The sequence below is a fragment of the Myxine glutinosa genome, chromosome 1, assembly GCF_964187855.1.
Source record: "Myxine glutinosa chromosome 1, kmMyxGlut1.1, whole genome shotgun sequence".
NCBI classification, from domain to species: domain Eukaryota; kingdom Metazoa; phylum Chordata; class Myxini; order Myxiniformes; family Myxinidae; genus Myxine; species Myxine glutinosa.
Genome location: NC_136261.1, coordinates 65,955,141 through 65,971,937, shown reverse-complemented (window position 1 = coordinate 65,971,937; position 16,797 = coordinate 65,955,141). Strand labels below are relative to the sequence as shown.

At 38.4% G+C, this 16,797-nt stretch overlaps 1 protein-coding gene and 1 long non-coding RNA gene across 3 annotated transcripts in view; one reads left to right on the top strand and one right to left on the bottom strand.

Moving 5' to 3' along the window:
• Positions 1 to 7,458, bottom strand: part of LOC137424739 (T-cell surface glycoprotein CD4-like) — a 66,478-nt gene extending 59,020 nt beyond the window's left edge. The window contains exon 1 of one of the 2 annotated variants that reach the window (XM_068112510.2): positions 7,158 to 7,458. Coding sequence is in view for 1 of the 2 variants with exons in the window: in XM_068112501.2 (XP_067968602.2) it covers positions 7,183 to 7,240 (58 nt within the window). In the remaining variant the exon portion in view is untranslated. The remainder of the gene's footprint in view (positions 1 to 7,157) is intronic. The other variant, XM_068112501.2, reaches the window with a different exon arrangement.
• A 478-nt stretch (positions 7,459 to 7,936) lies between these two features.
• Positions 7,937 to 15,505, top strand: LOC144890830 (uncharacterized). Its single transcript, XR_013622528.1, has 3 exons — positions 7,937 to 8,063; positions 12,331 to 12,434; positions 14,643 to 15,505. It is a non-coding gene; the product is annotated as an uncharacterized LOC144890830 (long non-coding RNA).
• Positions 15,506 to 16,797: the final 1,292 nt, after the last annotated feature.

Genomic DNA, 16,797 nt, shown 5'->3' with positions numbered 1-16,797 from the left:
GGCCTCGATCTGTTCAGCCGTTGCAGAGAAAAAGGGGTTTTCGTGTTTTCACGAAAAACAATATGGCGGCCGAACCACGTGACCTGTGACATCATAATTACCATTAAAATATTCTACAGGCTAAGGATCATCAATAAATATTCTAAGGATCATCAAAATTATCAGAATTCCCAAAGTTCAAAGTGCCATAACTTTTTCAAAAATGATCGAAACGTCGTGAAGTTCGAACATGATCTGCAACTTATCATGAGGAAACCATGTACCAAGCTTGAAATCATTAGCATTAAGCGTTTAGAAAAAAAAGTCCGGAAAACTGTTCTTTGTGTGACGGACTGACAGACTGACGGACTGACGGACTGACGGACTGACGGACTGACGGACTGACGGACGGAGGGACGGCGTGCAAACCTATAGTTCCCTCCAGTGTACACCGGTAGGGGACTAATAAAATAGACGTGAGGCAACTGTGTGTTGCTCCTGGGAGATTAATCACAATACAATACTATCCTGTCCTGTACTGTTCTGTACAGGTGCTCTCAGCAGAAAAGCCTTCTTATTGATGGTAAATGGTACTTGTTATCTGCGCTCGCGAAGCGAAAACCAATTTTAAGCATTCGGGTGCGTACATGCATGCGTACATACGTGTCTGCATTTTAAAAATTCATTTTCTCAGCAGCCGTTGGTCCGATTGACACGAAATTTTACCATTGGAGCGCCTCCGCGTGAACAATTTTTAAATTCATAATTATGACTTCATATGTCACGTGGTACAGACGCCATCTTTGAAAAACGTTACACCTCTATATCCCCCAAAGTGTTCAATGGAAAAAGTTGAAACAAGGCCAATTTTCAAGTACTCACCATGGGAAATAAGATATTTAATTATTATTATTATTTTTGTACACAGAATCGAGGCTCATGTAAGAGCTAACACATTGAACATGAAAACATGCACAGGCACATACAACATGCAATGAAGGGAGCGGGAGACAAGAGGGGGAGAGAAGGGGAAGCACACACGCACAACAGCAGAGAACAAGGACGTCGGTAGATCTGTGGAAGGGGAGGGCTGGGGAAGAGGGAGGGGTACATGGTATAAAGCAAATGAACACAACAAGGAATACGAGGAAAGAAGTTGGGGATTGAAAGAGGCGAATTTGCGGTGTTTTAACGGGGGTAGAAAAGATCAAGGTTTTGGATGGGGGAAGATAAGAGATGGTGGTGAACAGCTGTTTTAAAGACCTGAAGGGAGGAGAGGGATTGAAGAGAGTGTGGGAATTTGTTCCAGCGGCGGGAGAAAAGAGGAATGAAGGAGTGAAGGTGAGCAGAGAGTCTTGATTTTGGCAGTTTCCACCAGAAGAGGGTTGGTGGCAGATCTTGTGCGTCCTGCAGGAATATTTGGAATGCAGAGCACAGCCAGAGCAGGAGGAGCAAGGCCGGAGAGGTGTCGGTAGAAGAGAGAAAGACCACCTACCTGCCTGCGGTGAGAGAAAGGCCCTCAGAATCAGTTCATCGCGGGAGATTCCAATGATTCTGAATGCTTTGATTTCAACCACGTGAAGCCGAGCTAGGTGTGAAGCAGGTGCACCAGCCCAGAGGGGAGAGCAGTATTCCATTGAGCTGCAGATGAAAGCTTTGTATGTGGTGAGGAGCTCAGAAGTGCACAGAAAGGACTTCGCATGACGGAGGATGCCCAGTTGGCGACTGGCTTTGGAAGCCAGCTTGGAAATGTAGTTTTCCCAGGAAAGATCAGCTTTATATGATGATGATGACTTCAGCGGTGCCTTCATTTTGACGTCATAATTCGACAAGTACAATGCTTGATCTGATCAGTATGAAAAATGTTTTGCCTCTGCAACTGTCAGTGCAATGGACACGAAATTTGTACCATAGGAGCGCTTCCTCCTGTATAATATTTTAATGATAATTATGACGTCATAGGTTGGTACAGGCGCCATCTTGGAAAATTTAAACAACGTTACACCTCCGGAGGAGTGTAACCCTCTGAAACCCTCTGAAACCACTCCATGGAAAAAATTGAAACATGGCTCATTGCAAAGAACTCCCCATGGGGAATATGATGTGTTAATTATGATGTCATCGGTACCTTATTTATGACGTCATAATTCGACAAGTACAACGCTTGATTCGATCAGTATGAATTGTTTTTTCTCTGCAATTCTTTGTCCGATTGACATAAAATTTTCATCATAGGAGCACCTCCTCCTGCAGCATATTGTAATGATAATTATGATGTCATAAGTCATGTGGTACAGGCTCCATCTTTGAAAAACTTCGTACCTCTATATCTCTGAAAGTGCAAAATGGAAAAAAAATTGAAACATGCCTCATTGTCAAGTCCTCCCCATGGGGAATAAAACGTGTTAGTGATGATGTCATCGGTCCTTCATTATGACGTCATGATTTGACAAGTATAACGCTTCATCCGATCAGTATGAATTTTTTTTCACTGCTACTGTTGGTCTGATGAACATTAAATTTTCACCACAGAAGCGCCTCCTCCTGTGGATTATTTTAATGATAATTGTGATGTAATAGGTCATGTCGTACAGGCGCCATCTTGGAAGAACTGAAAAACGTTACATCTCTATATCTCCAAACCACTCCATGGAAAAAACTGAAACGTGGCTCATTGCAAAGAACTCCACATGTGGAATAGGTGTTGTTAACGATGACGTCATTGGTGTCGTAATTATGACGTCATAATTTGACAGGGACAACGCTTGGTCTGATCAGTTTGAAATTTATTGAGTGTGATCTATGCAACAATTATATGAGAGAATATAAATTTGTGATGTAATCGCTCACGTGGTCTGGCAGCCATATTGGATCAAAGAAAAAAAAAGTTCAAAAACAAGAGTTTGCTCGCACCAAGTTTATTGCGCAGGGAAAATATTCTAAGAATACCATCTAGTTTGATATTGTTTTGCTCAATTATTCTTATTTTTCTATTTAAATGTCTTCTTTTTTTAATTTATGAATGATTTTTGGATGCTATATTATTAGCTTTTGCCGTTTGCGATTTTGCCAATTGTAGAGATTTAAGCTGGCTGCGAGGTTTTACTGTGCATATACAGTTATACACTATATATATATATATATATATATATATATATATATATATATATATATATATATATATATATATATATATATATAATATTTGTTCTATTCGTATTGTATTTCACCAATTCTATTTGGCGTCATTTTATGATCTTAATAAAAACTTACTTTAATCTGTTAACTGCAGCTCCCTGTGTTAGCATGTGTCGAACTAGGTAGTTGTTTTAATATACATATTGATAAGTTCAGTGCTGCGTGTGGTTGTTCTCATGGTCCTAATTATTAACTCTGCCATTGAAGGTGGATGGAGGTTGTGTTTTCACCCCTGTCTGTCTGTCTGGTTGTGAACAATATATCTCAAAACGTTGTGGACGGATTTGGACGACATTTGGTGGAAGGTTGGGTATGTGACAAGGACAAAATGATTCGATTTTGGTGAATATCTGAATCCGGATCCAGATACGAGAATTTGTTCATTTTAAAAGTGATTCTTCACCATTGAGAGATGGGGCCAAAATTGATATATAGCATGATATTTAAAAACGTTGTGGACAACTTATGACAAAACTAGGTGGATGATTTGGTTAGGCGACGAGAACAAGCCGATTATATTTTGGTTTAGGTCCGAATCCAGATCCAGCCGATCAGTGGGATACAAAACGTAAATTGTTCACCCAGGCGGAGGCATGTTCTCTACCGATTACCGTTCTAGTTTAGTACGTATGAGTTTAGAACACTACACTTCACAGATTTAGTACTTGCACAATCATATGACAGAGTTATGAGTGTCTCGGCAGATCACAGACGGAACATTGGTGTTTTTATGGATCTTAGCAAGGTTTTTGGAACTCTATCACAATACCCTTTTATGGAAATTACAATATTATGGTTTAACAATTATCTGTCAAATAGAAAACCATACACATTTTATGATTCCACCAGATTACTTTACTTATCAAATATTACTTATCAAATATAAAGTTCCCAAGGCTCCATATTAGGTCCGCTTCTGTTTTAATTTACATAAATGATATCTCAAATACATCCATTCCATTACAATGTAATATTTTTGCAGACGATTCAAATGTCTTTTGTTCCCACTCAAATTTTCCACTCTTATCGGAATCCTAAATACTGAGTTGCAAAAGCTTCATCTCTGGTTGAGAAGTTATAAGTTGACTAAATATAAAGAAGAGATCGAGATGGCTAAATAATATGCAATGTCCCGATATAAAAATTGATGGTATATCACTTGCCTTTGATGGTAATTGATGGTAACTTGATGGTTTTCCTTCAAAATTGAAGGAAAAGAAGTACAAAGTTTCTGGAAATAATTATAAATGCATATTTGACATGGAATGATCACTCTCTATAATTATATATATATATATATATATATATATATAATTATTGCACATCGGATTTTTATGTGAAAAAATAAAAAATATTTTTTCACATAAAATGGCTTTTTTGCACGCAAAAAATTATTTTGCTATTTTTCGGAGAAAAAAAATATTTCGCCCTTTTTCGGGAAAAATAAAATAAAATGCCCTTTTTGGTCGAAAATGTCTGGCAATGCTAAAAAAAATTAGGGAATGTTTCGAAATTTTAAACTGCGATCGAAATTTTAAACTGCGATCGAAATTTTTAACTGCGATCGATCTCAAAAACAAAACGTTGCGTCCACTTGCGTGCGTTGCGTCCCCAGCGTGTACAGCAGTGAGGCGGTGTACTACAGTGAGAGAGTGTACACAAAGTGTGAACAAGTCTCCTATCAAGATGAGTGCTGCTCTTCGTGACAAGTGGCTGAAGGAATTCAATGCTGGCGGCGATGGGGCCACCTTCAAGTACGTGTCGAGTGACACGGCTTTCTGTCGAGCTTGTGAAAAGACTTTCCGGGCGAAGCAGACGTCTGAGCTGGCCCAACATGTCCGAGGAGACCGCCACAAGAGCAACTTGGCCTTGAAGAAGAAGAGGACGGTCACGCAAGCCACCATGGGGGACTTTGGTGGCGGAAAGAGGCACAAGTGCGACGTCGTGGGTCAGGAGCTGTGCCAGGCCATGCTGGCCGCTGGCATCCCATGGTCGAAATTGGAAAACCCTGCCCTCCGGTCGTTCCTGGAGAAGCACATCACTCTCCAGATCCCCGATGAAAGCTGGATTCGAAAGCACTACCTCGACAAGTGCTACGACGAGGCCTTGGCGGGGATCTGTGCCGACCTCGGACAGCAGCCCATTTGGCTGTCCGTCGACGAGACGACCGATTCGGCAGGTTGATATGTGGCCAACATCATCGCGGGACGCTTGTCCAAGGAGGGGTACTTTCGTCCCCACCTCGTCCAGTGTGGCACCTATAGAAGACATTGGTGTGCTGAGGACAGTGGCTTTGATCCTGGATGGAGATCAGCACGGATCTGAGGTTGGTGTGCCGGCTGGAGTCAAGCTTGCTGACATCCCCCTCTTGAGGTACTGCCCCATCGTCAGCGTCGACGTGGAAAGGTCCTTCTCCGTCTACAGAAACGTCCTCACTGACTGCCGACACCGCCTCACCAAGGAGAACATTACCAAGATAATGATTTCAAACACTTACTTTAACCGTTCCTAAAAGGGTCTTGTCAATTTCTTCTAGTCCTCTACTTATCAAACAATGCGGTTGCAATAAAGGTACCTGAACGTCATTTTTTACCTGTTTGCTAGCCCAGAGTGCTTAATGTTGTGCAGGAAAAAGCTTACCATTTTTTGTTCTTTTTTTGACTGATTTCTGAAAAACTTGGTAATAATAAAAAATTAATAAAACCGGGGAAAAAAAAATTTCGGGATTTTTTCACATAAAAAAAAAAAATTCCGCTTTTCAAAACATAAAAGGCCTATTTTCTTAACATAAAAATCCGTAGTCTAATAATTATATATACGTGTATATATACTGTATATATGTATATGTATGTGCGGTATATCTGCTTCAATCTCACACAATTTTGGCATACACGATCAATTGAAATATTATTTCCCTCTTAATGTTTTATTTACATTGTTGAATTCTATAATACTACCCCACATACCATATTGGGAAAATTCGAAATGCAATACTAATTATGTTAATACAAAATAATAATGTTATTACCAAAGAAAGCAATTGGCATCTGTTATATTTCTAGTTACCGTGACAATTAAAATCCTTTATTTACGAAGATGAGTACACTGAAAACTACAACGGTACTCGGTTTTGCGTATACTTCTGCCAGGCTGACCAGTTTACGTTTTGTATCCCACTGATAGCCCGGATATGCTGACCTGAACCAAAATCAACTTGTTCTTGTCATCTAACCACCGCATTCACCAAGTTTTGGTCATAATCCGTCCACAACTTCTTAATATTTTATACTACATATCGTTTTTGGCCCCATTTCTCAATTGTGAAGAATCACATAAAACTGAAAAACTTCTCATTTCCGGTTGGATCCGGATTCGGATCTTCAATAAATTTGAATCAATTAGTCCCGGTCACACACCCAATCTATCCATCATGTTGCGCCCGAATGCGTCTCTACCTTTTTGAAACATTGTGCTCTATTTAGTTTCTAGATGTGCTCTTTGTGCTCTTTAGAACTTCCCTATCACGCAGTGTGAAGAATCGCTTAAAAATTTCTCTGTTCCAAATTCGGATACTGATCTTCACCATAATCAAATAAATTCTTCCTCGTCATCCACTCAACATGTCCACCAAGTTTCGTCCAAATCCGTCCACACCTTTTTGAGATATCCTGCTATGTATCGTTTTTGGCCCAATCTCCCAATGGTGACGAATCACTTAAAAATTCTACTCGCCGGATCCGAATCCGGATCTTCATAAAAATCGAATCATTTCGTCCTTGTCACATACGCTACATCTCTTCAAAATTTAGTCCGAATCCGTCCACAACTTTTTGAGATAATTTGTTCACAAATGGACAGACATACGGAAAAACAGACAGACAGGGGTGAAAACATAACCTCCATCCACCTTTGGTGGCGGAGGTTAAAATTTCCATTGCTAAACTCCATTACACTCAGACTTCACAAAGACTAATACTCACATGGTGCTCCATTGAATATACTCACATGGAAGCAGAAACGTCAAAGTAAGAAGAAGATTTTGAGGAATGTTGAAGTTCTTCATGTTAGGTTTGGTAAAACCACGAGAATACCAGTAAAGATGAACCCAAACCGATTCCTTTCACTTTTTGCTGTTATTTTGGAGGTTTTTGAACTCTTGCTGCAACTCTTACTGGACCTGAACGCCCAACACCCAACCTATATGCACAATGCAGAGGGAGATTGAGGACAAGTGGAAATGGAAGTGTTTTTTTCCATTCTGTTCTTGCTGAACGTGATTGTGGTTTTTTTATCAGCTGAATGTGGTTTTTTTGCAATATGAGGAAGGAAACAGGAAAGTATACTTTTCTTTGTTGGAAATTTGTAATCTCTCTTCCAATTTATTTTTTTTAATACAAAAAGATGAAGAGCCAATAAACTTTACTATTGTATTATGATTGAGGCAAGTTTTAAAAAGTTTTTACTAAAACTTATGTGGAGGTAGGGAGTTGAGAGCTAAATTTCCGTTTGTTCATGTTGAAATGTGCGTGGGAAGGAGTGGAACGTCGCATGGTTGTGGTTGGAATGAAGGATTGACTCGGATCCCAAACGCCCCAGATGTCTTTTCCTTCCACGCTAAAGTCTCTCATCGTAAATATCACTCGACCCCAACAAATCCAATGGAAATCTGACGCAACAAACCTGGGGTGTGTATAATCAGTAGAGGCCCACCAGGAAGCAATATGGCGGCCATATAATTGATCTCTGTGCTATGGTGGGTGGAGTCAAGCGGCAGATGTGGGTGTGGTCAGACAGCTGTCTGACCAATGGGTGCACATTTCAAAAACCGACCCACAAGAAGGAACAACAGCAACGAGAAGCTCTTGTAGACCTACGACATGTCCCAGGTAAAAACGGGAAAAGGTAAATGTCTATCGAATTGTGATTTTTTTTTCATGTTCCACAAGAAATGCGTGTCGCCACATTGGATACAGTAGATAAAACATTTACTGGGGGTAGTAAAATGTACACAACAGATGATCAAAAAGGGCACACTGGTTTGTAAAGGCACACCGGTCATCTGATACCTCAATTAGTAATACTGTTGTTTATTTTTTATACCTCAGTACTATATCCGGTCACAATGCTTTGTTTTCTATGTTCACACTTGATGGGATAATTGGGTCATACTTGCTCGTAACTTCCTTGTTTTCAATTATACTTTTTAGTTTGTGTATTTATTTATTTATTTATTTATTTATTCTTGTTTGCCACAAACAAGGTGAAAGCCACTAAATACAAAGAGCTACATAGAAAAAGAAGAGGAAAACCTGGCAAAACCTTCACCGAGTCCTGAAATAATGAAACAACTTCACAGGACCACTGTGCAGGAGGGGGAAAGTTGGCCAGGCAGAAAAATACAGGCAAAAAACTAGGCTAAGCAAAACAAATCTAACAGCAAACTAGAAAGCATCTGAAAATGCAAAGCTTGTCCACATCCGTTTGTATTCAGATGTTGTCTAATTCCATAAGCTCAAATAACGAAAACAGTAAAAAAAAAAAAAAAAATGAAAATTGATGATTTTATGCAGCATTTTTTGCATTTGATGACTTTGACCTTTTGATCTAAAAAAACCCAAAAACAATCGACTCCTACCTGTTGATTAGCGAACCAATTCAGTGACCCGATATGCAAGTTCTTTACATTTCAGGTCAATCGCGTGAAATTTGGCAATTTTACGCAATGTTGACCTTTGACCTTTTGATATAAAAAAAACAATCAGCTTTTAGTTTATGATTGGTGAACGAATTCAGTGACTCAATATGAAAATTCTTTAAATTTCAGGTCAGATGAAAATTGATCATTTATGTAATGATGACCTTTGACCTTTTGACCAAATTATTAATTTGTTTTCTACATATTACCATAATAAAGTTTTGTTGAAAATTTGAGAAAACTGAAATGGTAAATTGAAATTTCAGGTCAATTGGATGAAAATTGATGATTTTATGTAATGCTGACCTTTGACCTTTTGATACAATTATTAATTTGCCTTCTCTGTATTATGATAACTAGGGCATGCCCGTACTATATCTATATCTAAAATTATATCCCCCCCCCTCTATTTACATGAAATGGTTTGGTCCAAAGCGAACGGCTTGCGAGTACGGTGACAATCCCCCCCCTCTATTTACATGAAATGGTTTGGTCCAACGCGAACAGCTTGCAGAGTTTGGTAAAGAAATCGCCATAGCGTGCACAAAGCGCAGGAAAGCGAAAGAATCGCAAATTAGTTTTAATTAGTTTTAAAACATAGTTTAACGCCAACATAGCGGCAACATAGTTTGCCAACGTGAAATAAATGAATACGCTCTCAAATGTGCCGTCCGAGGCAGAGTCTGTTCGCCACGTTCGGCACACGTGATAACTCGCTGCTCTCTGATTGGTTGAATCGTTTTTTGGACATAGCTCGGTAACTACTTGTCCGATTAATATGAAACCTTGAAAAGGCACATCCTCGGGTCCCCAGCAATATACCTGGCAAGTTTCAAGTGTATCGGACCCGTGGTTGTCGAGAAACAGCGGTCACAGACAAACAAACAAACATACACACAGAGATTAGTGGAATTATAGATAGATAAAGCTTTGGTGAAAATTTGATAACAATAGCTTAAATGGTAAAAAAAAAAGTTACGGCCCAGATAGACAGACATAAGCGATTACCAAACCCCGTCTCCTGATGTGCAGGGGACGGATTAACAAAGGTGAAAAAGTGAGGGCCTTGGCCGACATTCCACAACATTGTCAAGGATGGTTGTGGACACATTACTGGTGTGAATAGAGATGTGTGAATAGATGAATGATAATCATCATAAATAAAGACAGGATTCACATTTGTAGTGTCCACTGCCATTAATCCTTGCTAATCCAGTCTCATTACAGCACTGGTTCCCAACCTGTGGTACGCGAGGGCCTTCCAGGTGGTTCGCGACTCAACCTTTAAAAAAAATGATTTGGCCTGATAATTTTTTTATTTCTGATTTCTGATATATTTCATGATTTCCGATGTGCTGTGAGCAAAGTTATGCCCCGCATCAGCCAGCTGGTGGAGAAGAAACAGATGCAGCCCTCGCATTAAATTGAAATAAGCCTGATATCTTATCGAATTGAGTTTTTCTGGAACCAGGTGGTACGCGGATTGAGTTTTTCTGGAACCAGGTGGTACGCGGATTGAGTTTTTCTGGAACCAGGTGGTACGCGGCGACGGTACGGGACCGCCAAGTGGTACTCGATCAGAAAACGTTTGGGAAACGCTGCATTACAGCATTAGCCATTGTTAATCACAGCAATTTTTATACGTATCATGTCCCCAACCAATGCGTTTAAAGCTGACAACACTCAAAAGGAAAAACAAAATTTATTTTTCAAAATATTTAAACAGGTGAATTATCAGAATGGTGTTAGTGGCATTTTTCTAGAAAACTCAGCTCATGGAAGAGCGACATGACAAAGGGAGAAAGAAAATGCAATGTGCTGTCAGTCTGACCACATCTATATATAACAAATAAGGGAATTAACACAGGTAAAATGAGAGAGACGAAAGGAGGAAACACAGTAACATGTAAGTAAGAGAGGGAGTGTTGCATTCGGTCGGGTTAATGGAGAATGACAAGAGATGATGGTGCACGGCTTGCTTGGAGTCTGTGAAGGAAGATTTGGATTGAACAGCCTCAGGATGGAATGAACCAAAGTGTGCATGTGTACGCTAAGTCTGGATTTTTGTAAGTTGTACCAGGAGGGGGAAGGGATACTGGAGGAAATCATGCATCCTGGAGAAGCTGAGTTAGGGTCTGAGGGCTGAGAGAGCAGATTGAACTCGAGCTCGGCCAGAGGAGAGGCGGTTATGAAAATGAAAAACAATGTTTTGCACATTTTGTTCATTGGCTAATTGCAGCAAAACTTTCACCACTCGTTGCACAAAATTAACGCACAATCTTTACTGAACATTAGAAAATTATGGAACACTGCTAAAGTCTATCAGAAACGAGTTAGTAAACACAGGATGGTCCTTGTCCCACAGCTCAGGACTATGAACTCGATTGTGTATGAAAATATTTCAATTACGAAGTTAAATTGGTTGATGCAGCGAGCAGGTGAATGGGGAGCACATGGTCCTGAGCTATATAAAATCATCATCAGGTATGGATCCGGTTATTTTAAACTTTCACATGTCATGTTGTGTATTTCATTTCATCTATTTATTCCTGGAATTCTTCTGGTTCTTTCCTGTTCAACAAAACAACACCAGTGGGATCGTGTTAGACCTGGTTTATATTGTCCAACAATCACGTCATATATAACCTGGTATGCCATTGGTATTTTATCAACATCTTACATATTGTGAAATAAATTATATTTCATTTAAGCGGACATCACAGCACACTAAAATAAATACCTTTTGTTGCTCTGGTGTAATGTAATGTTTATAATTTCATAAATTACATGAGGGTTCATGAAACCCTCACTTGTTTAAACTTCGCTTTGGTAACACTGCATACCAAGTGAATTGTGTGTCTCTTTGCTTTCACGTTTTAAGTTTATTTCTCAGTAAATAGTTAATATTCAGTCAAAGTCCATATCATGTGCAAAGATTCGTTCCTACCTTTCTTCTTGAGCAGGTGCCAAAGCAAGAGTGATGACACAATGGCCAACAGCAGCACATATGCAATGAATATCCAAATGAATATCATACAATCCTGAATGCCTTGATCTGTGGAACAAAACACCAGGGAATAGAAACACAATGTCCAATCTATAATTGTATAATGTGCAATATATTTTTATATAACTGTATTTTAGAAAAGCATTGTTTGTTGCTGAAGCATTCAGTTTCACACAACGTTTCTGGCAGTGGTACGTATATCACATACAGGACAAGGAGAAAAAGATGTATTTCCATGCATGTTTTGTACATTTAATTGCATAAAGGTTATTGAATAGGAGAATGAACTGTGAGCCTCACTGTGGGTGCCAACATTTAGGGGTGAAGTTAGAAATGAAAAATTGAAGTGAAACGACAACCGCTGATGGTTTTGACAGTGTAGAGTCAAGTTCATTTCCTGGAAAATATAGTTGTGAAAATATATATGGTTATTGTTAATTTGTTGTTACAGGTTATTCCTGCAGGACTATTTGGGGGTCAGAGCACGGACAGAACAGGGGGAGCAAGGCCGGAGAGGAGTCTGTAGAAGACAGAAAGACCACCAACCTGCTTGCGGTGAGTGAGTGAAAGGCCCTCAGAATCAGCTTTATCACGGGAGATTCCAATGATTCTGAATGCTTTGGTTTCAACCGCGTGAAGCCGAGCTAGGTGTGAGGCAGGAGCACCAGACCAGAGGGGAGAACAGTATTCCATTGAGCTGCGGAAGAAAGCTTTGTATGTGGTGAGGAGCTCAGGTGTGCCAAGGAAGGACTTTGCACGACGGAGGATGTCCAGTCAGTGACTGGCTTTGGAGACCAGCTTGGAAATGTGGTTTTCCCAGGAAAGATCATGGTAGATCGTGAGACCCAAAAGCTTGAGTGACAGAACTTCAAGAGGATTGTTCAGAAAGTAGATGGTAGGGTTGTCCAGACGGTCTTTCCGGAGAGACAAAGTGAGAGTGTGAGATTTGTAATTTGTAATTTTTTAGACAAAGTTTGTGTTTATATGTCGATCATGGTTTACATGTAGTTGTTGTGGGGCTGTCACTCATCTGTAAGCGGTAACCTGCAAGTTATAATAGTTCTTCCTTCTTGAGTTTGTTGTTTTTGTTGTTGTTGTTTTCATGTATTGTTATGCATTATGTTTTCCACTCTGTCAAAGCGCCTTTGGGCTTCTGGAAAAGCGCTATACAAAATAAATGAATTATTATTATTATTATTGAGAAATAAAATAAGATTTAAGTAATTGAAATTATTTAAACTTTAATTTAAGTAATTGAAATTATTTAGATGCAGTTATATTAGTTCCTTCATAACGTCTTGAGAAATAAAATAAGATTTAAGTAATGGAAATTATTTAAACTTTAATTTATGTAATTGAAATTATTTAGATGCAGTTATATTAGTTTCTTCGTGACTTCTTGAGAAATAAAATAAGATTTAAGTAATTGAAATTATTTAAACTTTAATTCAAGTAATTGAAATTATTTAGATACAGTTATATTAGTTCCTTCGTGACTTCTTGAGAAATAAAATAAGATTTAAGTAATTGAAATTATTTAAACTTTAATTCAAGTAATTGAAATTATTTAGATGCTGTTATATTAGTTCCTTCATAACGTCTTGAGAAATAAAATAAGATTTAAGTAATGGAAATTATTTAAACTTTAATTTAAGTAATTGAAATTATTTAGATGCAGTTATATTAGTTCCTTCATAACGTCTTGAGAAATAAAATAAGATTTAAGTAATGGAAATTATTTAAACTTTAATTTATGTAATTGAAATTATTTAGATGCAGTTATATTAGTTTCTTCGTGACTTCTTGAGAAATAAAATAAGATTTAAGTAATTGAAATTATTTAAACTTTAATTCAAGTAATTGAAATTATTTAGATACAGTTATATTAGTTCCTTCGTGACTTCTTGAGAAATAAAATAAGATTTAAGTAATTGAAATTATTTAAACTTTAATTCAAGTAATTGAAATTATTTAGATGCAGTTATATTAGTTCCTTCATAACGTCTTGAGAAATAAAATAAGATTTAAGTAATGGAAATTATTTAAACTTTAATTCAAGTAATTGAAATTATTTAGATACAGTTATATTAGTTCCTTCGTGACTTCTTGAGAAATAAATTAAGATTTAAGTAATTTAAATTCTTTAAACTTTAATTAAAGCAATTGAAATTATTTAGATACAGTTATATTAGTTCCTTTGTGACGTCTTGAGAAATAAATTAAGATTTAAGTAATTTAAATTATTTAAACTTTAATTAAAGAATTTGAAATTATTTAGATACAGTTATATTAGTTCCTTCGTGACGTCTTTAGAAATAAAATAAGATTTAAGTAATTGAAATTATTTAAACTTTTATTTAAGCAATTGAAATTATTTAGATACAGTTATAATAGTTCTGGAAAGCAAGGCTTTCCATTTGGATAAAAAAGGATAATCCAGGATTCTTCACATCATTCATGGTCAGGGTTACTTTTGAAAAGGGCAGGCCATTTTAATTTTGACCTCACACTCTCTGCACTCCTGCTGAGGATCCTTGTTACGCTGCACATTGTTGAACAATATTAAATCACATTTAGCAAATAGCTTTCTTTGTTAATGTGAACAATGTCATAGATTAGATCTTCTGCTAATTGGTGTTTTGTAACTTTCCCCTTCTGTTGATGAGCTTGATTAGCCGAGTCACGTTTCCAAAAGGTGCAAAACGTACCTTCTGTAATTGTTTGTGAGATTGTTGTGATAACTCTTCCTGATTCTCCATACAGAACACACATCCATTTTCCTGCATCTTCAGGAGCAAATGTGAAATTGAAACTGGACTGGTTTCTGACGTCACGATCAGTTGTTTCATGGCGCCACCCGAACGTTACACCCGGTACAGGATGTGAAAGGTCACAGGTCAAATTCACTACAGTTCCTTCAGAAACTTCGTTCTTGGGGGTTACTCGGGCTGGAGGTGGAAGGAAGTATTTCATCGTTAATTTGTTTATTTTTGCAACAAAAATATATTTCAAACTCAATTTTTCTGAGAAAATAACTGTCAGTGCAGCTTACCTGTGACGGTGACAACCAATATATCATAAATAACCGGATCAGATCGACACTCGTAATGTCCGGTGTCGTTGGGACGAACATCGGCGATTCTAAGTGAGAAATCCTCGGTGATTGTGAATTTCCCATTTGTTTGTTCATCTCGATCCTTCATCAGAGATTTTGATTCATTCACTTTATACCATCGAGTGCTGTGACGATTCACACCTGGTAAGGTGATGTTACTGTTAACTGGAGTTATAAAAATACATCTCTTTACACCATCACGTGATCCTCCTGTAAGAGAGGGAATGGGATGTTTAATAACACGAGGAATTGACTGTTTAATGTTAAATAACAAATGTGAATAAAACGAAAATTAAATATAAATTCCATAACATGATGACGGTTAACATTCGTCCTTCCAACATATTTTACATCTGCAAACAACCAACAGGGGTATTTTAGGACCCCATCTGATAACAACCACTCGATTTGTTGAAATTTACATTGTCTAAACATACATTGATGGAATGATGTTTTCATGATAGAAGGTTATCTGACGTGACAATAAACAATATGTAACAGCTGATTTATTAACATTCAGTGTTATTCAGTCCTTCAGTATCACTGTTATCAGACAGCTCTGATAAATGGTTGTCTTTGGAACCAAATATGTCAGCATCAGGACTTTCATCAGAGTTGTCTTGCCCTTCTTAAATCAGTTGGAGGATAAGTGCTATTGTGTACCTTACTGCTCTTCGTCTGCCGGTCGTCATTCACTGGGAATAGAGCACAGGGACTCTAACCCAGTTACAAATGCAAAATCAAGTGTAAAGGTGGTATACCTCTGCATACCACCTTTAACAAACCACCTTTAGAGGCCATTTTTTCCCCGCAGGCGGGGGTTGGCCTTTTTCGGGAACTGTGGTTGTTGTTGTTTTTCGGTCCCCTTTTTGAAGCAATGTTTTACGGCCGGATGCCCTTCCTGACGCCAACCCTTTTTGCAGCCAACCCTTTTTGCAGCCAACCCTTTTTGCAGCCTTTAACGCCAACCCTTTTTGCAGCCTTTAACGACAAGCAGGGAATTACCAGTGAACTGGTACTCAATTAGCCGACCTCGGAAGGATGACAGGCTGAGTCAACCCCCCTGGCGTTAATTCAGCGATCGACCGGGATTCCGAACCCAGGATCCTAGGATCCTAAGCCGGCACCCTAACCGCTAGCCCAACACCAGGGACTTTCAATGCATACCAATGAACCAAAACTTTTGGGACCCTTATATGAGACTCAAGTTTCAATTTTGCTTGTAACCCCATAATCAGGATAAAATAGGAAAACAACAAACATTTATTACTGGCCCATACAGGTAAACAAACTCATAAAACCCAGAGTGCATTGCGTAATTAATATAGAAATAGCACATCTCTGCCTGGGGTCCTAAAATACCCCATAGTTGTGAGGACGAGAGTTAAATTATTAACTCACGTTTATAGACGTTGATAAAGTGGTTGATGGTGAGACAGGTTTTGTTCATTGTGGAGACGACGCAGGTCCATTTACCCCCATCAGTGATCCCCATTTGTGAAACTTTCATTTCCTTTCCCTTTCCTACCGACAGTTCCCCCCTCATCCACTCCACGTCAACATCAGCACCTCCATAGATCAAGCACCTCAAGGTGGTTTCACTACCCTCCAGTACAGGGTTCCTCGAGCTCGTCACTGTGCAGAACAAACATTATATTTTAATAATTACTTCATTAATTTATATTAATTACATGCGTTTGTTAATTACTGTATTCATTAATAAACATAATGATAAATATTCACCTTTAGCAGTAACGAGTTTCACCTCAGCGAGTTTGGTTCGTTTGTTAGTGGAACGATTAA